Source organism: Gigantopelta aegis, chromosome 4 (assembly GCF_016097555.1).
Source record: "Gigantopelta aegis isolate Gae_Host chromosome 4, Gae_host_genome, whole genome shotgun sequence".
NCBI lineage: Eukaryota > Metazoa > Mollusca > Gastropoda > Neomphalida > Peltospiridae > Gigantopelta > Gigantopelta aegis.
The window spans coordinates 89,931,298-89,953,806 of record NC_054702.1 but is presented as its reverse complement, the minus strand read 5'-3'; the positions used below and the strand labels follow the sequence as shown (position 1 = coordinate 89,953,806).

General features: G+C 36.9%; 2 protein-coding genes and 1 non-coding gene across 5 annotated transcripts in view; 1 reads left to right on the top strand and 2 right to left on the bottom strand.

The window, feature by feature from the left end:
• Positions 1–684: 684 nt before the first annotated feature.
• LOC121372366 lies at positions 685–8,486 on the bottom strand. Its single transcript, XM_041498669.1, has 5 exons — positions 8,441–8,486; positions 3,616–3,782; positions 2,919–3,112; positions 2,054–2,170; positions 685–1,449 (listed from the first exon to the last, which is right to left on the bottom strand). Exons 2-5 carry the CDS (start codon positions 3,780–3,782, stop codon positions 878–880), a joined length of 1,050 nt encoding a protein of 349 aa, XP_041354603.1. The 5' UTR covers positions 8,441–8,486; the 3' UTR covers positions 685–877.
• A 1,223-nt stretch (positions 8,487–9,709) lies between these two features.
• LOC121371378 overlaps positions 9,710–22,509 on the bottom strand; it is a 14,179-nt gene continuing 1,379 nt past the window's right edge. Inside the window, exons 1-5 of one of the 3 annotated variants that reach the window (XM_041497219.1) lie at positions 21,684–21,791; positions 16,396–16,562; positions 14,584–14,777; positions 13,985–14,101; positions 9,710–10,718 (exon numbers count right to left, since the gene is read on the bottom strand). In XM_041497219.1, coding sequence (XP_041353153.1) covers positions 10,156–10,718; positions 13,985–14,101; positions 14,584–14,777; positions 16,396–16,562; positions 21,684–21,782 — 1,140 coding nt within the window. In that variant the 5' untranslated portion in view covers positions 21,783–21,791 and the 3' untranslated portion in view covers positions 9,710–10,155. Of the gene's footprint in view, positions 10,719–13,984; positions 14,102–14,583; positions 14,778–16,395; positions 16,563–21,293; positions 21,581–21,683; positions 21,792–22,509 lie in introns of those variants that run through there. The other 2 variants (XM_041497221.1, XM_041497222.1) reach the window with 2 other exon arrangements.
• Positions 20,352–20,469, top strand: LOC121372789. Its single transcript, XR_005958003.1, has one exon. It is a non-coding gene; the product is annotated as a U6atac minor spliceosomal RNA (small nuclear RNA).

Sequence of the window (22,509 nt, the reverse complement as noted above, 5' to 3'; positions counted from 1 at the left end):
ATAGCTGTACATTAAAATGTGATGAAATGTCTTTTACAAATTTCTTTCCTTTTCTTCATTGGGATAAGATAAGAAGAAAACATGAAAATAAAAAGATGTAATGTAATCAGTACATGCAACTTAAATTAAAGTCCATTATCTAGTCGATAATGAGTAATGTAATCAGTGCATGCAACTTAAATTAAAGTTCATTAACTAGTCGATAATGAATAATGTAATCAGTGCATGCAACTTAAATTAAAGTCCATTAACTAGTCGATAAAGAGTAATGTAATCAGTACATGCAACTTAAATTAAAGTCCATTAACTAGTCGATAAAGAGTAGTGTAATCAGTGCATGCAACTTAAATTAAAGTTCATTAACTAGTCGATAAAGAGTAATGTAATCAGTGCATGCAACTTAAATTAAAATCCATTAACTAGTCGATAAAGATCACTATCTACATATAACTTCTTAACAAAAAATCAAGAATGTCGAAATAAAACATTGATGATGGATCTATTCGAAAGTTACAACTGGCAAACAATCTAAATACCTGCTCCGTACCTGAATATATTCGTCATCATATACATGCTCAATAATAAAGTTACAGCAACAACAACAGGAGTAACAACAGCGGTGGCAGCAGCAGAAGCAGCAGCAGCAACAACAACAACAACAACAACAAAAAAACAACAACCAATGTTTCTACTTTATTTAACTAATGAAGATAATTTTTGAAAACAAGGAAATTAATAAATATGTGCTTAAAAGACAGCCAATGTTCTTCACGGCTCGTCCATGGAATAAATATGAAAAATCTAGATCTATTAGTGTTTGTATAATATTCATTTTGTGACCAGTATCTGTCACAATATCTGAATCCATCCCAGCTTTTTAAGCCTTGCATTTGCATTTATAATGCACGACTCCGGGGTTTTGGCTGCTAAAATCTTCCTTAACGACAGATAATCCTGCTTCGTTGATCAACTGTCGAGTTTTCTCCACTCCCCAACAAGGACCAAATGCTTCTGCGTCTTTGCTCTGCACCAGACTACCAGGAACACAGAAGAATGACCCTAATGAAAACATCTGGCCCCAGAAGATACTGCCTCTGTTGTCCGCCAGTTTACCTTTCATTCCAAAATCAATGAAGCTGGCGGTTCCATCTTTCCTCAAAGATCGCCTGATGCCCCGCAGCGCCTTCACGGGACTTGGTAAGTCATGAAGCGTGTCTTGAACCAAAACCCAGTCGAAAGAGTTGTTGATAGTTTCTGGTAGCTCCAGCAGATCATCTACTTTAAATGTGATATTTCTGAGTCCTCTGTCGGCAGCCAGTTTCCGAGCCTCGAGGAGGGAAGACTTGGAGATATCACTACCAACAAAAGTTGACTTGGGATATCTTGCGGCAAGATTCAAAATAATTATTCCTTTAGCACAGCCAAACTCGCAAACATGTATTCCCTTTTCTGTAAAAGAAAAATCAACAGATCAACAACAAAACCTCACACATCTATATAAAAAGACTCTAAAAACTGCATACTAGTACTTGCTAATTAACTTATGTTCTCTTCCTTTTCTCAATATATTCATATATAAAGGAATTAGTAAGACAAATTGAAAAGAATAACAATATTCAAAGTAGACCAATTTCAAAACTAAAATACTTTGCTTCAGCAAAAACAAATATTATAATATAACTTCACTGCTTGTCATGACACGGTTGCTTTGTTTAAATCTCGCACGCGTTCAGCGAAAACGAGCAACACTAACGTCCGCGAACGATTTGATTGATTCCCGATGTGGTCATTCGGTTTAACGTGAAGCACAGCCCCACTCAAAAAGCAAAACAAAAACAAAACAAAAAACCCACCACCAACAACAGCAGCAACAACAACAAAAACAAATCCACCAACAACGAGAAAACCACACCAAAAGCAAACAAACAAACAAACAAAAACAAAAAAGTCCAGTCTAGCGAACATTTTCCTGCTCTGGATGGCTGAAATGAACCCTATCATGCAGGTGTAACATTGTGTACACTGGGTACCCGAGACAATAATTATTGCATACCTAGCCGAGTTTTGATATCGGGTAAGAAGGCCAGGAGATCATCATCTACGATGGAATCTTGTGTAAGTAGTCTTGTATCTCTCAACCAGTTAAACACGTGATCATCAAATGGAATGCCTGAAAGTATAACCGTACACATTAATGATCACATTAATATACAAAATTAAACAGAAACACAATACTCACAAAACAAAACAGTACCATCATATTTAAGCCCAGTTACGTTAAACACATACCGTATGCCAGAATTGGCAATAAAGTATAACAGTTTGGGACAAGGATCAGTTTTAATCCTAGCAAATGGTTGACGCATCTTCGCAAGTCAGAATTCTGCTCAAATAATTTTCATCGTTACCAGCACGGAGCTATTAAAACCGTATCTTACCACCACCACCATCATCATCATCATCATCATCATCATCCGTAATTTACTCTATTTATATAATACAATGTAATTTATAAAGACAAAACACGCATGATTTTGTCACAAGTAGCATGACAAGAGCATTAATGTAATACCAAAGAAAAAACCCCAAAGAAACGAAACAAAACAAAACAAACAAAACTAAACCACAAAACCCCCAACCCAACCCCTCTCTAAAAAAGGCCACCTGAAAAAGAAACACCCCCCAAAAACCAACAACCCAAAACAAAGCAAACATAAACAAAATAATTTAACAAAATAACATACTAGAATGTTCTCATTTTGAAGTGTACCCATCCCCCCCCCCCCCCCCAAAAGAAAAAGAAGAAAAAAGAAAAAGAAAAAAAAGAAGAAGAGAAATCACCCTTCATGCTTCGTTTCTCAATATTGTACAAAATACTATTTTATCTGTAAGATAGTAGACACTGTTTTTATATGTACCAGCTGGACCATCTTTGGAAATAATGGCCTTCATTACTTCCATCCTCATGCCCATGATAGGTACTGCTTTTCCAAACGTTGTCAATACTTGAAGCACCTTTTTGTGATGTTTAGGCACATGGAATGTCGTCGAGGTATCGTCCACTTGTATTATTTCTGAAACGGCCAACGCTCCAAGGATCTCTCTCACATATCTAAAATAAACAAGAGCGTATGTAATAAAATTGACCTTGTAATGACATTCTTCAGTTCTCAGGATATTAGTTGATGACTATATCTATGACATAACTGAACCATTGCGAGACACCAATGTTTAACTTATTAATAGCTTAAGAAAGCCAATACGAAATCTAAATTGTGAAATTAGATTTATCCGCTTTTATGAAATAATTATATACGAATTAGTAGCTGAAATATGTACTACAACAATAACCCGTCTTAAAACTGAATGCTAGAAATAGATTTATGGACAGAAACACACTGGTGATCGAATCGCTTGGTGAATTTGCTATTTCATGCTTATGTGAATTTGTTCACGGTTTTAGTTCCTTGGTCTGACCAATCATATTTCAGTTTTAACGAAACACGTGGCTCTGTTCATTTTGTTCAATGGGTGAAATTTCATTTCGGTCGCTGTCAAAACAAAAATCGCTCTGCGCCTAAAGCACATATAAACAAAAGATAATTCCGGTTTTACCTTTCCTTAAGCTTTCCTTGCTCTGCTATTTTCATAGAGGTCAGTGGTTGTTCAGCAGAGAACAATATATCAAGAATTCCAACCTCTTTGGCCAGTTCTAAGCACATCTGAACACAAGCTGTAGAAAAATAGCCCGACACTTTCTTTTGGTACGCAACTGTATCCATCTAAAGTGAATAAAGAAAGAAAACGTTTATATCTTTCATTAAAGGTACATCTCCATGGAAATAATATGAGCAATATTTCTGTAAAATATCTACAGTTCCTTTTTTGAAATATTACTCAGTCGTCCCATAATTTACGGAAGCTGTAAATTTTTGTTTTTGAATGAATGAATGAATGAACGCAGGAAAGAAGGAAGGAAGGAAATGCTTGATTTAACGACGCACTCAACTCATTTTATTTACGGCTATATGGCGTCGGATATATGGTTAAGTACCACACAGATATTGAAAGAGGAAACCCGCTGTCGCCACTTCATGGGCTACTCTTTTCGATTAGCAGTAAGGGATCTTTTATATGCACCATCCCACAGACAGGATAGTACATACCATGGCCTTTGTTACACCAGTTGTGGAGCACTGTACCACTGAGCTATGTCCCGCCCCGAATGCATGAATGAATGTTTAACAACACCCCAGCACAACAGAGATCGGCTATGGGGTGTCAAACAAAGGTAAGTACATCAATATTAGTGTTTGATATTCGGTCCGAAAATGGTATTCGAATATTCGATGGAAATGACAAGCGAATACTATTATTTGAATATTTCACTAAACAACAACTGACTCGTCAAATTAACGGTGTTTTTAATATAGTTTGAATTGTGCAATACCTTTTTAATAACACCCCAAAAGCAAGTTATAACAGTAAACAAATAATAAAAATCATAATGCAGTAGTGACTGGTAGATAACCTAGCCATATATTTTGACTTCTCGTCTAGTATGACAGAATTATTAATATCAAGTTATGAAAAACACTAAAACAGTATAACCGAAAACAAATATGCGGCGGGAACCACCAGATCCGTTCCCATGTTTGTGGTTGTTTGTTGTTGTTGTTTGTTTGTTTATTTAGGTGTTTTTTTGTTGGTTTTTTTTTGTTTGTTTTTTTTTTTTGGGGGGGGGGGGGGGGGTAGGGGGTCGGGGGTATTCTTTGTTTTTGGCTAGAAAATGTAACATTCTGATAGTGCTCAGATTTAAAAGATTTCGAGACGCGCCTAGGATTGCGGACGGAACGGATTCGGGTGAATTTATTTAACAACACTAAGACACATTAATTACAGTATGTAACAAGAGGACAATAACACACGCGACAAGAACACGCATCAACACAATCATATCGGAGGTCGGACTCGGGATGGGCGTGTTCGAAACCCCAGTGGTTTATGAGCACGTTACCTACCTACCTACCTCGACACAGAATATCTATAGTTAACTATGAACACCAAGTACGCAATCAAACTAGCTAAAAGGTACGAAGGAGATACACCAATTCACAAGTTCACAGGGCTAGATCATTATAATGAAAAAAAGATTTTTCAATAATGGTGCATTACACAAACATGCCTTTCATTTTAAAAAAGGCTAGGATTAGTTATGTACTATTTTAATATATATTGTTTTTTCTAATGTTTTTTCTAATGTTTTTGCGTCTGTTCTGACGCGCTATTAAGTGGCAATCTACTACAGATGAGTTTGGAAACACTATCGTAGTTAAAATCGGATATCCCACACGACCTAAAATACTTGAAAATACTATTTGAATATTTCGAATAGCAAATTAGTGGGCGAATATTCGAATATTCGGACCGAACACAAATCAATATGATTATTTTCATTAAAAATGAAAATTGTATAATTATGTAAAACACATGTAAAGAGCTGTCGTAAACGTACAATAGAATACAATAAAAATATCAAGGTAAGTATATTTTAAAAGTTTTTACAATACTAAAATCAAAGTACATTTTTGCGTCTGTTCTGATGCGCTATTAAGTGGCCATCTACTACAGACAGATTTGGAACCACTATCGTAGTTAAAATCGGATATCCTCTATATAATAGACAAAGCACCTGAGAGTACCTGCATACATTCATGACTATCATAATTTGTTTTAGAATCAGAAATACGGTATTGAATATGCTAAAGACAAATTCGTAATCGTCATGTGTGTAACGGCTTCCAGTGGCTGATCTAAGGGGGGGGGGGGGGGGGGGGGGGGCGGCCCCCTAAATTTTGCGACAGTTTATATATATATAAACTGTAAAATATATATATATCATGGTATCAGCATTGTCTAAATATCTATTAATGGTATTCGTCAAACCATTCTGGAGTAGCAGTCCTCCTAGAGACGGAATAGAAAGGACATACAGTTCTCGGGATTGCCATGCCTCCTACAGACAAAACACCCGATCGCATGGATCTGGGTTAACACTAACCAGCCGTTTGTCTCTAACACTTGTGCTCTAGTGGTGCCGTTAAACAAAACAAACTTTAACTTTTTAAAACTCACGCTTGCTAGAGTGGTTTTTGCAAACGTTTAGCGACAAACAGCTGGCTGAACTTGCCCCTGCATTTACATACTTTTGCCCATTGGGCTATTTCTCGCTCCAGCCAGTGCACCACGACTAGTACATAAAAGGCCGTGGTATGTACTATTCTGTCTATGGGATGGTGCATATAAAAGATCCCTTGCTGCTAATCGAAAAGCGTAGCCCATGAAGTGACGACAGCGGGTTTCCTCCCTCAATATCTGTGTGGTCCTTAACCGTATGTCCGACGCCATATAACCGTAAATAAAATGTGCTGAGTGCGTCGTTAAATAAAATATTTCCTTCTTCCTTCGTTTTACATACTTTTATAAATTTACTGCTGGCATTTACCAACAACCCCAACATGGACACTGTTAGACTGCTTTTACCGTTGTAATTTAGAACTCTAAGCGAACGGTATATTGTCAGTTACCAAGTCGATGATACCAAAGATACTGCACGCTTGTTCACTCACGTACAGTCACGGAGACATGCAAAATCCGTTAAAGGTACTTAGTCGTACATGGCATTTCTATCGAGAACTTTATTTCTTGCTTCAGAGAGTAATTGTATTATATCTAGTCATGTGAAGTTTATTTCTGAGTGTATAATCAGCTACAAATGTGCCCGGCAAACTACAACCTAAATAAAAAGTTTGTTTTGTTTAACGACACCACCAGATCATATTGATTTCTCAATCATCGGCTATTGGATGTCAAACATATGGTCATTTTGACATATAGTCTTAGAGAGGAAACCCGCTACATTTTTCCATTAGTACCAAGGGATCTTTTATATATACCATCCCACAGACATGATAGCACATACCACGGTCTTTGATATACCAGTCGTGGTGCACTGCCTGGAACGAGAAACGAAAAACTACAACCTAAATGGTCCAAATTTGATCTGGAAATGAGTAAATCCTTACGTTCATGATCATTTGAAGTGTCCTGAATTTTCATACATCCTGAACAATTAGTAGGATATTTTTTTTCTAAAATGGTCCTTACAAAACCCCAGTATTATAAACATTGTGACGTGCACCAAACTGTCATAGACATGGACATTATTTTGAGCTTCTGTACATATTAGAACAACAATAATTAAGACAACAAACAAACAAAAACAACAACAACAAATAAATAAATAAACAAAATAACAACAATAAAACCACCCAGGATGTACACAGATGAATATTGTAAACAATAAATTGTAAGCTTCAACGAGAAGTACCATGCAATGTTTTAAAGGAAGACGTACCTTTAAGAAAATAGTGAAACCAGTCCTTACACGATGCTTGCTCTGTATGCAGTAATAACAAGAAGCCGTGGAGACAACAAGTCTTATTTATTTTCTGTTCCCACACAACACTATTTGGTTCTCACCCAATACTATTTCTTATCCCGGGCAATACTATTTACTATTTTCTTACCGTGCAATAATGTTTTGTATCTCACATCCACGGTTCCGTTAATTGGATACAATTACCCTAAAGCGGCAGTGGCTGAATGGGATCTTTGATGCATACACAAATATTATTTATAAAGTAGTGCGTCACCATCATTTCGTCTCCTCCCCCCATATCACTCAAAAAGGGGTTATTAGTGCTTGGTACATTGACGCCCACGGAAACTCTCCAGTTGTGATATATTCTAAGGTTTCCGCCACTAGAACGTGTGTAAACAACGTTGATAACAGTTACTATTTAGACGAAAAGCAAACAAAACAAACATATACACAAACAAGAAAGCAGCCAACATCGAAACAAGAAATCGTATAAAAGTATATAACCAATCTATGGTTAGCTCACTGGTACAGATACCACTTAAGTTTAATCTTGATCTATAGGAAAATATCGCCATAATCCTGTCAAAACGACCTTTGAATACTTGGATTAAATTACATATGGAAGTCGACCCATAATCATACCGGTGTATATCAAATGACTCAACAATTATTTAAAACCCAAAAGAAAACAAAAACAAAAAAACGAACCATCCCCTCAAAGTAGCATATTTTAGTCGGAATTTGATTTGTTAATTATCATATGCATGATATTCATAGACCACAGGTCATCATCTCCACATATTAACTGGCCATTTATGTGTATCAGACCAGTCTAAAACTAGTAAAAGAACGTGTCACAAATGTTGTGAAGTAGGAAGCTCGGATCTCTTCTAGGTTTCAGACACGAGAACTGGTCAGGTGGTAGTGTTATTGATGCTTTTGTTGTTGATAGAATGTTGCGATTTTGACAATATTATTTTACATTAAAACACTTACACTCGGTCATCTAGAAACATCAACGTCAGTGACTTCTGTTGGAATGCTGATAAAGTAAAAAAAAACCCCAAAACAACTTAACACCAAAGCATTTCAACTGAAACCACGTAATTTTGAAATGTTATTGACATACGTATTATATCCTACAAGTAATTTACCTTAAATAATTGCATAAAACAAAAAGGTCTATGGGCATTGTAATCTGGTAGGCAGGAATTGTCCTCTGATAGGTGCATCAAATTCTTCTTAGTACATCGGAAACTCTCAGACGTTTTGTTCATGCAAAGCTACTCACTCCGTGAGATAACAGAACCACACCCCCCACCCCCCAATAAAAATGTATGTATGTATGAACCGTGTGCGCATACTCATAATTGTAATGCCTTAGTCAACTAGGGGCCATCATTAAAAATAGCTTCAAATTTTGGATCCCTCTTCTTATGTCAAAGTCAGATGTATGTGCTCAAGAATGGATCATGTCTGTGCAAGTGGCGTCTTCTAAAAAACATCACATTTATTTATTTAAAGTTCTATTAATATTAATTTTTTTCTCAAATGGGAGTGGAGATAAGAAAATGACGGCCATTTTGAATTTCAAGATGGCTGACATAATAGTGTTCAGAAAAAAATGCTACCAATGGATTTCTGTTTCAGATAGGTCCTGGACAAAACTACTCAGACTAATAAGTTAATAAGGTTTTAGACATAAATACTAGCATGACGCCATCCATTTATAGTTACTCGGAACACTCGAGTCGTAACCCCATAACAGCCAATCACACGTCTCAGAAGTGATCTTCAAAATATGTTGAAGACGATATTGATTTACAGCGGGTCATCTCTTACACAGGTGTTTGAAAAATATTTTATCCTTTCTTGGAGAGAGGTCTAGTCGAGGCCGGTATTGGTGCTCGGGGACGGGGGGGGGGGGTGGGGGGGGGGGGAGTTGTGCGTATTTCACCTATCACAATCAAATCAGATCTTTACATCCACGATTGCGCTTACTCTGCGTTTATCTGATGAAACTCAATGCCACACATGTCCAGATATTTACAAAGCTATTAGGATAAATAAATATATAGTGATAGCGATTTTGATTTGTTAATTTTATTATTATATATATTATATTCACAGACCATATTTTTGGTCGGTAATATTTTATATGAAAGACGTATATTTGGTCATCTAAAAATCAAAATATCAATGTCAGTTTCTATTATTTATAAGTTGAACAAAGAATAATAAAATAAAATTATATGTACAGGTGTGTAAAAGAAAAACGTTTATTCCGTTTATTAATATATCATCCAACAACAGTGTTATACATATTAAAGCAGACATTCTTCAACATAATTATCATGTATTTTAAAAACACAAAGTGTATATTAACGGGATGCGAATCTATAGCACCAATTCATGTGGTATTTGACAAAACGTAATGTTAAAATCACAACCATCTGGACATCCACAACAATGAATGCCCAATTAATCTGTTAAGATCAAGGCTCTGGAACACTTGGTTTGAAGGCACAGTAATACTTAATTCTGAGCAATTACTGGATTTCAACAGGGCTTGTGGTGCAGTCCACCAGCATAAACACCGACCCATGATATATAAAGTAGAAATCACAAAGTATACACCGGTAGCATTCAAACATGCTACACCGATTCGCCTCGTATATGTGAGTAAATTAAAACTTCACTGACGCATGACGTCACTGTTTACACACATAGTGCACGGCACCGTTATGCTTCTCGCTGAACACCATGTTAACTAAAGTCAATCCAGCTTCATCCATCAGTTGTCGAACCGTTTCCACACTCCAACAGGGACCATATGCATCGGAATGTTCACCTTGGAAACTCTCGGGGATACAGAAGAATGTGCTGACCGAATACATCCGACCCCAAAAGATATCCCCTACATGGTCTGCTAGCGTGCCTTGCATTCCGAAATCAACGAAACTCGCGGTTCCATCTTTCTTCAAAGCTTTCTTAACAGATCGCAGTGCCTTGCTTGGGCTCGGCAAGTCATGTAGGGTGTCTCGTAGGAAAATCCAGTCGAACTTGTCGCTAACGGTGTCGGGTAGGTCGAGTACGTTGTAGACCTGGAACGTGATGTTTGTGAGTCCTCTGTCTGCGGCTAATGTTCGACCTCTCTCGAGACAGGACTCTGAGATGTCGCTGCCAAGGAACGTCGACTTGGGATATCGTGCTGCAAGGTTCAGAAGTATGATGCCCTGAGCACACCCGAACTCGGCAACATGTATTCCCTTTTCTGTTAAATGAAAAACATAAATGCAGTCAAACCTATCTCAAACACTTACGAGCCATTATATTAAGCGGCCACCTGTACAAGGAGGCCAGTTTGTTTTTATTCCAAATCCTCCCATGGTGTGGATGGACCTGCATTGAGTACTTCGCCCCCATCATGAAGGATCTTTTTTAAGATAGGAAATTGACGATAATATGTTTGAATATACTCACCAGTATAACAATATAGAATTACACAGGTGTGTATAGTTAGCTGTAACATACACAACGATTACAAATCTGCCATTATCATATAGTCCAGGAACATTAGGGTTTAACCCGGAAATAAATAGTACATAGCCGATTTTTTTTTCAGGATAGATGCAGAACATCATTAGTAATAACATATCAAAAGTCTCCAAGTTTCCGAGGTGTGCTAACTTTACTACAGATGTAAATGTATAATTATCGTCATGTAATCAGTTTACGCATATACCTGCTTTCGTTATCTACCGTAGCAAGTTCATCTTCATATCGCGCGCACATTTTTTACATCTGCGGTCGGATTTTTAAAATAAAGAATAAAAGAAACTGAAGACAACAAAATATTATATGATTCATATAAATTAGAACAAGAAGATTAAGCATTTTTTTTTAAATGTATGGGTGTCTTTTATTTAAAAACGACAAACAAATACGCTTGAGGGTAGGCCTACTTTTCTTTTGCAAGACTACTAAAAAATGACATCTTCGATGATAACGGGATAATACATTTAACAAATTTATTTAGATTATTAATTTTTTAAATATTAATTATTATGATAAAGTATTAAAAACTATATTTATTTGATTTAAAATAGAATGGAATAGCAATTAAAGTGACTATGTGCATTTTTATTTGCATGCCCCAAAACTAGGACTATATCAGGATTATCAGGAACACATATTATTAAATTCAACAATGTGTCTTGATACCAAGATGACGTGTGTTATATCTTCAAAACGTTTCAGCCGTATTCGTGAAATATGCGGATCATCTGTTGTGGGCTATTTACAAAATTAGTAAAGTATGCGTATCCAAACACATAGTTGATAAAAAAAGAACACAAAAGAACAAAAAATAAAAGAAATGAATGATTCTGTTGCAGTTCTGATATAGGGACTTTGGAAGTGTTTGTTAAAATGACCTGTGCTCTCATACTTGAGGACGAAACCTGGAAAACGGAAAATGGTCCATCTGCTAACAGACAAAACTGAGTCTAACCACTAAGATGAACGTTAGGTGCTAGGCTCTTCCTAACTGCAAGTTCACTGCAACCAATATTCTTTAAAATAAGGATATGTAAAGGATGCCAGTACTTCAACATAATACTGCTGATAACAAGCTGAACTCAGCATTGGTTCTGTATGTCTCATTATATCACCTATATTTACAGTTGTGTTGAGTTGGTAATAATACTTGTACCACAGGTATGACAATTTGAATTATGGCCACCTTCCTCTAGTCTCACTTCGTCGGCTTCCTCTAAAATAATTTGTTTATGTTTCTAACCATCAATTTTTCTTACTATCTTATTGCGTTGCTATCATTGTACAGGGCCGCGCCTACCCTAGACAAAGAATCAGACTACAGGTACAGGGTTTCTGACAGAGGGTACGAAGGGTAAATTTGCGTACCCTTAAAATTAATGGATGTATTTAAAAAAATATTTTTAGAAATATTATAGTTAGAGAACTACTCTTTAAAATGTGTAAAAGTACATGGAATAAAGTATCCAATTTGAAAAGATTTTAAGTACATAACTATCTAGTAGGGGTAGTTTATTACGTACCCTCAAATAATTTTCTGGCAGAAGGCCTGAGGTACACAAAAAAGGCTCTTTTAACCTAAACATGGTACTTGGTTTTCGTACTTTAAGGCTTTGCAACAGCCCCCTTAATCCATGCTAGACACGGCCCTGTAAATATTAAATGAATGGATGATGTGTAATTCGTGTGTACAAACTAAAGCATCTAACTTTGATAATTTCTTCGCCAGCTTCCTTCCCATTCCTGAAAATACATTTTTTCATTGAAACGTATATGGCTTCATATATATAAAAAATAGCCATAACACATTGTAATATGAAAAATAGTCTATGCTACTATAAAATTTTAAGTCGACGAAACAAAGGTTTTGGTTTATGACAGACGTAGCCTACTTTTTTTCATTCGAAACCGCTAAAGATTGTTTGCACATTTAGGTCCGTAAAAAATGCTGTTAAATGGGTAGGTTAATAACCAAATGCACCGAAATACACAGTAATAACAAACACAAAAACGGACATCCTTACAAAAACATGGTTTGTCCTTAATTTTTTTTGGGAAGCGCAATATATAACAAAACTTGTATTCTTATTTTTGTTTTAAATATCCAGTCGCAAATGTTAACGACATGCGATAGGTTCCTATAAAATATCTACGGGCTCTCAAAGGTTGAAGACGAAAATAGGTTACTAATAATATTCTGCAACTATTCTGAAAATTTCAGCTCTGTACTATTTATTTGAGGGTTTAACTCTGTTTTTGACCTAATGTTCCTGGACTAATACCCAATACCATATCTCTTCACAAGAGTGGTTCCAAGACGGACCATGGTAGAAAATGTCGGGATATGCAGGCCTGACTCTCTGTACGATGCTTTGCCTACAGAGAAGAGCGAATCTTGATCATGCTATATGGTTTCAACCCTATCTGTAGGAGGACTGCCACTATTATTATGTGTGCAAGTACAGGTTCCAAAAACGTTTCTACAGTTTCCGTAAGCAAGGGGAAGTATGGATGTGCACACAGATGTGCACAGATTAATATTTCAAGGAAGGAACAGTAAGTATATTATAGAAATATTGCTCAAATTCATTTGAGGAAGAAGTACCTTTTAGAAGCCATTTTTGGAACTCCCAACACGATAATTGAGTATTTTACGACAGTTTTATTTTAGGTAAATAAGTTTCGTAAATTGCTGTCGGTTAAGCACTTGCTGTTGTGCATGTGATTCGTTTTAGTCCTCTACCGATCCAACTGGAGGGGACTATAGGTTTCATCTCCGTCTTTCTGTCTGTCTGTCTGTCTGTCTCTTCCCGTCCGTCTGTCCCACATATAGTTTTATAGATGTTAGATAGCTTTATCATGTACTACGTAAGTAAGTCTAATATAAAGTAAAACACATTGTACCTTCCAAAATACCCTTTAGCTATGTAACGCTACGATGAAACAATACCACTATAGTATAGTGTAACGACAACAAAATACCTAGCAAATTCTTAACGTCCGGTACACAGGGTAGGATGTCATTGTCAATGATAGTATCTTGTGACGCCGTCCTTCTCTCTTCTATCGCTTCAAAGGCAGCAGCATCAATTCGTATTCCTGAAAGACAAAAAAAAAAAATTATGTTTATCATTCGATACTGTATCGTTTTAATTGAGGAGACACATAAAAGAACAGAAACATTAATTTTAAAAATATCTTGACAAACTATGGTTATTTGGTGTCTGACAAATGCTTTGTTAATACTTTGTCAACAGAAAAACAAAGAGGGAACCCGCTGTAAACAGATAAAAAAACAGGTGATGCAGGTTTTATGTGCGATATGACTTTACCACAGAGATAACAGAAGATACCACGTGACGTTTGATGCTTATACCAGTCCAAAAGGACTGGTGTGCACAGGGGAAACACCGACTGCACTGGGGAAAATTGACCCTGCGACCAATCGCACCTCGGATGAGCTCTGTAATAGGGGCGCGGAATTCTGACTGGACCGAGGATTTTTCCAATCTATCCTTGCTCTCTCTGTTATATTTGTTCAGTACTAGCTAAGCAAAATTGTAAAACGTTTTCCTGAATACCGTCTGGACCATCTTTGGTGAGGACATCCTTCATTCGTTTCATCCTTTCAACCATCAGTTGCTCTAGTTTGCTGTAAGCAGACATTGCGCGAAGAACGCTCTTGTGGTCTTCAGGAATGTGGAACTTTGTCGAACTGTCATCCACCTGTATTACCTCTGACGCGGCTAAGGCTGCAAGAATCTCTCTCACATATCTGAAAGAGATGGTGATAAGCACGGATGTTTAGTACTGTCACAGTGCAACATTTACAACTACAGTAGAATCTTGTTGGGTCGAACTCGAAAGGGTCGAGAAACCGCAACGCTCGAACCAAAAATGTAGTCCCGAGTTACACTTACACAATGTTAAAAACCGAATTGATAGGTCGAACTACCTGATGGGTCAAACACTTTCTCGAGCGCCGACGGGGTTCGAGCCAACGGGATTCAACAGTATATTCAAATACAATTTATATATTTAGCTGTTCATGTACAATTCAATCCATTATTATTGTCACCTGCCATTTATGCAATAACTTAGTCTTGAGTTAATTAGGGGCTAGCAATCAGACCAATTAGTGTGAAACTAAATTACAGCAATGAAAGACACTATGCATGGTTGCCTCCAGCTTAACAGCTAAAGACTATAAACCATGACAATTACGTGTCAACAAATATATGTATCTTCTAAATATTCGTTTTCTATACATGAAAGGGAGATCCAAGGAGAGCAGCTTTGTTTGCTGTTCGTACCCTTGACGTTCTCACTCGCAATGTCAACTCTATCGGGAGACCTGTGTGTCATTCACCAAAGATCTGAGATATATATTATCTGTATTACCACGGTAACAATATTTCATGTTGGAAAGGAAAAATAACTTGTGACTTCTGTTATTCATTTAACATTCAGGTAAAACAATACAATAAAAGTATACACTGTGTTAGTACTTTACGAGACATTAATTCCGATCAATACAAATAGGATTATTCGACCCTACAAATTCAGTGCTACATACATAATTGAAACATTATGGCGAAAAGTGTATAATAGTTTTATATTTAGCTAGACTAAGTCAGTTGATAAATCGTTTAAGTTAACAACGCTATGTAAGAAGGTGCAAAAGCTTAGGTCTCACTACACAGTTGACTTCCGGGTGAGAGTTCACTGATCACGGTCCACTATAGTTCCTAATTGTGACACATGTTATGGTTCACATATTAATTTTCAGGAAATGGTGAAGCGGTGAATGGTTAAAACAGTATGTGTTTAATGGTAAGCCTTTTGGCTGTAGTTTGCCCATGTTATTTTGTAATATTGTGCATTGACCTTTTCGGACATGGGTGTTATAGCGCAAGAGACAGCCGGAGTGAATCGGTTAATGAACCACCTGTTCGGACCGGTACTACAGCCAGATGCGGTCATGTAGGAAAATACTGAGATGGACATGTTCTCAGTTTTGGAGCGAAAATAAATGCTTATATAATGTATGTTCGCAATGCTGTATGTTGTTAGTGCCAACGAGAACCCGTTCTATTGGCAATCTTCATTTGAAACTGGGCAATTTAACATGGGTTTCAATGGCATACGACATCTGTGTAGTGAGACCTTAGTCGGATCCCCAGTAAAATGAGTATCATGTTCCGGCGTTCACGTAGGCCTATAAACCGTACTTAATTAAAAAATAATAATTCCAAATTGTCTTGAATATCTGTATTGAAGCAATGCCTCTTCTCTACCTCGTAAAATTAGTTTTTCTATTAATAGCCTTATATCCCCACCACCGGCCTCGTGTTTATACTGATCCTACATGTTAAATATGTTTCGTGTGTTACCTTTCTTTAAGCTTCCCTTGATCTGCTATTTCCACGGAGGTCAGTATTTGTTCTGCAGAGAACAAGATGTCAAGAATCCCCACATCCTTCGCCAGTTGTATCACCATCTGAACGCAAGCTGCAGAGAAATAGTCTGACACTTTCTTCTGGTACGCTACTCTATCCATCTGAAATTAATACTTTTAAATATAATAAATATATTAACACACCAAAGGAGTGGGTTGTAGCTCAATGACAAAGATTCAGTTTTATAGATCCTCTCAGCGTGTTATTTCCCGTTCGAAGGAATGATCCACGTCAAGCATATCAAAAGTCGTGGTATGTGCTATCTTGTATGAAGGAAAGTCTTTTAAAAATACCACAATATTTGTTGTTAAAAAAAGAACTGATGAACTCCACCTATATGCCAATTGGTTGTCTGGACACGCGAAATGACTGGATTCTGTGCGATCTACTGACAGAGACCTAAAAGTAGGTTAATCTACGACGACGTAGATGCATCATACTGAATCCCGTGATTCTGACATACTTATCAATTTGTAACATCATCACATTACGTCAGGTGCAACTTTATTTCCTCATATTAATGAAAACCGTTTAACCTAAGTGCCAACATGCGCGCAGTAACCTAGACGCCGGTATGCGAATACTTATTGATTTTCCAAAAGACCTGCGGTATGTATGTATCCATATGTATGTATCCATATGAAACTATATTTATTGTACTTTTAATAATAAAAAAATGTGGTTTAGTCGTAGATTTACGTTTACTTGTAAAACTAGGCTTACGATGTTTTGCGAAATTGGGCCCAGGTCTCGATCATGATATCGGGTTCCCACTACGTCTGTAGGAGGACTAGGCCCTACCACATTTATAACGCGCCAGTACAGCCTCCAAAAAGTCTTCCTATAAACTTCTGTAAACAACAACACGTTCGAGTATGGACACGGATGTGAATAGAATAATATTACAAGCAAGGAACTGTACTTAATCCATACTTGTGACGTCACTCTATTGTTCTAACTAAATTATTTTTCAAGAATCTACAATGCAATTTGAACTTTTCTGTGCGTTCAGGTCTGGGATTCGAACCCACAACTGACTGAACTTGTACATTGATTTATTAAACATCGGCTGTTGGATGTCAAACATTTGGTAATTTTGACATATGGTGTTAGAAAGGAAACCCGCTACATTTTTCCATTAGTAGCAAGGGGTCTTTTATGTGTACCATCTCATTGGCAGGATAGCACATACCACGGCCTTTGATATACCAGCTGTGGTGCACTGGCTGGAACAAGAGATAGACCAATGGACCCACCGACGGGGATCAACCCCGTCCCATACTTAGATTAGATGCAGAATCCCCATTAAAGCCGCTAAGCCTAGTTTTAGAATTACCTAATGTTTGACATCCAATAGCCGATGATTAATAAATCAATGCTATCTAGTGGTGTCGTTAAACAAAAGAGGTAAGCTACGCACCGTTTCTATTTTTAGCTACTACAAACACTAGGATAACTACAAAAACATTTGTTTTTGCAAACTTGATTTTGGAAAACAGCCCTGTGAGGTAAGTGAAATTTTTTAGCTTTACACTAGGATAACTAGAAACTGCGAAAAGTGAAAGTATTTTACACTGCCTAAAAACTAAGGTCAACAACTTTAATGTAAGGCACAGACACCAGCCTAGTTTGCAACAGCGAGGACTTTACCTCCAGAACACGCTACAGGAAGATGACGTGTTTCGACCATCACCTCCTTTGATTTTTCAGTCGCGATGTACAATTTTAAAACTGCAGTTTGACAGAACACTTAATGTCTTTCCTTCGCATTGGTATTTGAAAGTTTTACCTCTTCCATCCAGTCCAAGATGTCTATATTCGAATTCACCCTCGGGGTGTTCTGTTCAAAGCATGTTCGACGATTTCAGTTAAAGATCGACATTGGGATTTATAGTACACGTAATAACGGAATGACCTTACTTCATCCATAATGGAACAAGATCTAACTCAGTCGCTAAAGCGTTCGCCTAAGACGCCTAGGATCGAACCACTGCAGTGGATACAGTCTCTGACTGTTTTCCGTCTCATCCAGTGCCCCACGACTGGTATATCAAAGGTCGTGGTATGTGCAGACTTGTCTGTGGTAATGTGCATATAAAAGATACCTTGCTGTTTCTGGAAAATGTAGCTGGTTTTCTGTACGACTTCGTGTCAAAATGTACGAAATGTTTGACATCCAATAGGTGGTGATTGATTGATTGAGTGATTGAGTGATTGAATATTTAATGACATCCTAACACACAAAGAGTACATCGGCTTTTGGGTGTCAAACAATGGTACGAATGTGAATAAATTCATGATTAATGTCAATATACAAACTTTTAAAGTAACATTAAAACAGTGTAAACAGAAAATAGAAATAGCCCACAGATGTATGTAAAGAGACTATCCCGAGTTAGTTGCCATTGTAAGATGTTTCCGATTAACAGAATCTTAGTTGGGTATATCGCCATACACATTTCATTTCAACTTATTTTCGTGCTTATACCCAATTAAGGTTTAAGCACGCTGTTCTGGGCACACAGGACAGTGGGTTAGTTGTTAGCTGATTTGTGATTAGTGAGAAAGAAGACGGTGTAATGGCCTTACACCTACCCAATGAGCCATTCACAAAATTACTTACTGTACGATTTATTAGTGTGTCGATTAAATGGATAAAAGCCTAACAGTAACGGGATATACATGTATTTTATTGGAACATTTAATTGTATTTAAAAGACACTATTTTCCCGAATATTTTTGTCATATGTGGAAGAATTTTATTTTTTATATCAACAAAACGAGATATGCACACAAAATAAAAAAACCCAAACAAAAAACCCAAACAAAATCAAACTGCGATGGAGACCAAGGAATTTGTATCACAGATGGCTGGAAAACGCGTCTTAGGGTTCATAAATGTATTTTTCTTTCTTTTGGTATCCGCATTCTAGTAACTCGATTCCGTTGCGCCATACCCAAAAATTTCTTTCTGACAGAAACCCTGTCGTAACGCAAAGAATTACAACAACAAAAAAGCAAAACTAAATATCAGTATATGTAATGTGTTTATGCTTGTCGATATGTATGTATGTATGTATGTATGTATGTATGTATGTATGTATGTATGTATGTATGTATGTATGTATGTATGTATGTATGAATATCTATATATTGTATGTATGTCGAGGTTGACTGTTACCTGTGGCATCGAATCGCCCGCAAATTGCAGACTAACCATGATGCGTTCTGAGCTATCCAGACATCCATAAAAAGTATCTGTTTAACCCAACCACATGCAAGGGGCTTACAATCTACGCGATCGATCCCGCTTACGTGCATGACACAGTGGGCAGATCTGGCATTTTAATTTTTTTAAAGTTTGACTGCCCCCTCCCCCCTCCCCCCGCCTACGCTACTGCTTTCCAGACTATCGAAATATCCCCCCGCCTACGCTACTGCTTTCCAGACTATCGAAATATATGGACATTCGATGAAAACATCAACTGATACACACAGAAACAGAACGTGTCCATTATATTATCCATTTTAACTATAACAAATTACATTCGTTTAATCGCTGCAAAAAGCGTAATCAGACTGAGTATTCGTAATCAGACTGAGTATTTGACAATGTAGATGTCGCATACTTTCTAATCAGACTAAGCCGTTTGTCCTACATTTAGTAAAATTTAGTCATTTACCACAAAATACAGAGGTAGCTAACCATACTAGTTACCATAATAATTTAAATATAAAACTAAAATTAAATACCTTAAAATGCGATCAAAATGGCACAAATTATAAAAATAAAACAATATTATTTAATAATATATGCATTTTGTGTCCACCATTATATATAAAACTAATAAAAATGCTCAATATAAGCGTTTTTGATGCCATATATAAATGTGTTGTAAGAAAGGAGAGAAGGTTAGCACTCCCCTTGACAAGGACGGATGGGACCCTTGTGGTCTTTATAACACATAAGGCCGTGTTCCTCTACTTCGGGAACACACCTATTTTTTTTATTGTTTTTTTACTCCCACTATACCGGATTTGCTGGATCACGTCACCAAAACAAACACACAAACTGTAGGCCTAAAATGTACACATATTCACTGGAAGTGTTTAAATATTGATCATCCTGCATGTCACTATAACACCTCTTCACTACAAACTGATTTACTTGCAAGGTAGAAAGTTTTAACACGAGTCTTTCATAAGAAATGTGCGACAGGATAGCTCTATTTAAACGAACACACAACATCGTTGATATCGAATCCCCATAATATAATCTATATTACCTCCCTTTAATGTAAGGTACGCTAGGTCGTTCGTCCTCAGTGGATACGTTTTTTTGTACTTAATATTATTACTTTTTAATACACTAATGGTATATTAAAAGCACTGGTATGTGCTACCATGCATGGGATGAGTGCATGTAAAACAAAACCATACTACTGTTCAGTAGAAGTAACTTATAAAGCACTGAGACGTACGCCCTTTTTATTTTTTTATTTTATTTTATTTTAAATATCAACCAAAAAAGAAACAAACAGAAAGAAAGAAACGCTTTTTGTGGTATTACGAACACCAGGGCCCCGTTCCACGAAGCGATCTTAGCCCTAAGATTACCTTAAGCGCATAGCTACCCTATACACTTAAGTTGATCTTAGGGCTAAGATCGCTTCGTGGAACGGGGTCCTGGATGACCAGAAACGCTTCGTATGTACAAGACTTCCAACTTTTACACACTTATTTAACTATATTTAGTTTTAAATCACCAGCAAACTCTGAAAGAATAAGTTTTAAAATTCATACTATAGGAAATGAACTATTTTCCTATATACCTATCGCATTTTCCCAGTTGGCGCCATAACCACAGAGTAATTCATTCAACCGCCATTGCTTTATTCGTATGGTTAGCGTGTTCACACACGCATTGCTGTGATGAAAACCATTCTGACTTTCTGAGCTAGAGGCCGCAGCTGATATAACAGGACTACCACTGTTTGGACCAGCCATAATTCTATTATATAGCTGTACAATCACTGCGCCACGTGTGGGCAGTTTGTGTTTATATACAGTAGCAGTTGTTTATCTCGGCCATGCAGATATAAATAGTAATACGTATATTCACGTTCTTCAAAGCACGATTAATCAAGGAAAAGAGACCTAGGCATATGGAAATTCAGTCCTCATCTCACCATTAATTAGTTACTACAAATAAAAATACCCACGTTTTCCTCCAGAACAGCGAATTCTGGGATCAATGTCAACTCGACCTTTCTTATAATACAGCAATGGTCGTGTTGTTTGAAGGTCACAGCTGCATTCATACTGCCCAAACAAAAATAGTCAACATGGATAGTTATATTCGTACTCTATCTAAAAAGAGTTGATAAAGAAAACAACTATTAAAACACTTTTTTCCCACACGAATTATAATTGTATCAAAAGTGGATAACACATACACAGTTTATTAAAGAATGTTTAATGATCTACATACACAAAGTGGATATTTTATTTCAGATTCTTAATGAATAGCTTCTGTGCACGTTCATGGCATCTTTAATACATTTTAACAAGTTATGTTTTTGTGTTTTTTAACGACACCACTAGAGCACATTGATTAATTAATCATCGGTTATTGGAAGAAGAAGAAGTTTGTTTTGTCTAACAACACCACTAGAGCACATTGATTAATTAATCATCGGCTATTGGATGTCAAACATTTGATAAATCTGACACAGTCATCAGAGGAAACCTACTACATTTTTTCTAATGCATCAAGGAATGTTTTATATTCACTTTACCACAGACAGGAAAGCACAAACCACGGCATTTGACCAGTCGTGGTGCACTGGCTGGAACGAGAAAAATCCCAATCAATCGAATGGATCCACCGAGGTGGTTCGATCCTGCGACGCAAGAACCTCAAGCGAGCACTCAAACGACTGAGCTAAATCCCGCCCCCACACTTTAACAACGAGAATACAGCAGCCAACATTAGTATATCATTACTAACGAATGTCCAAGTTCTGTATTGTCGATTTTGGCCGAGAG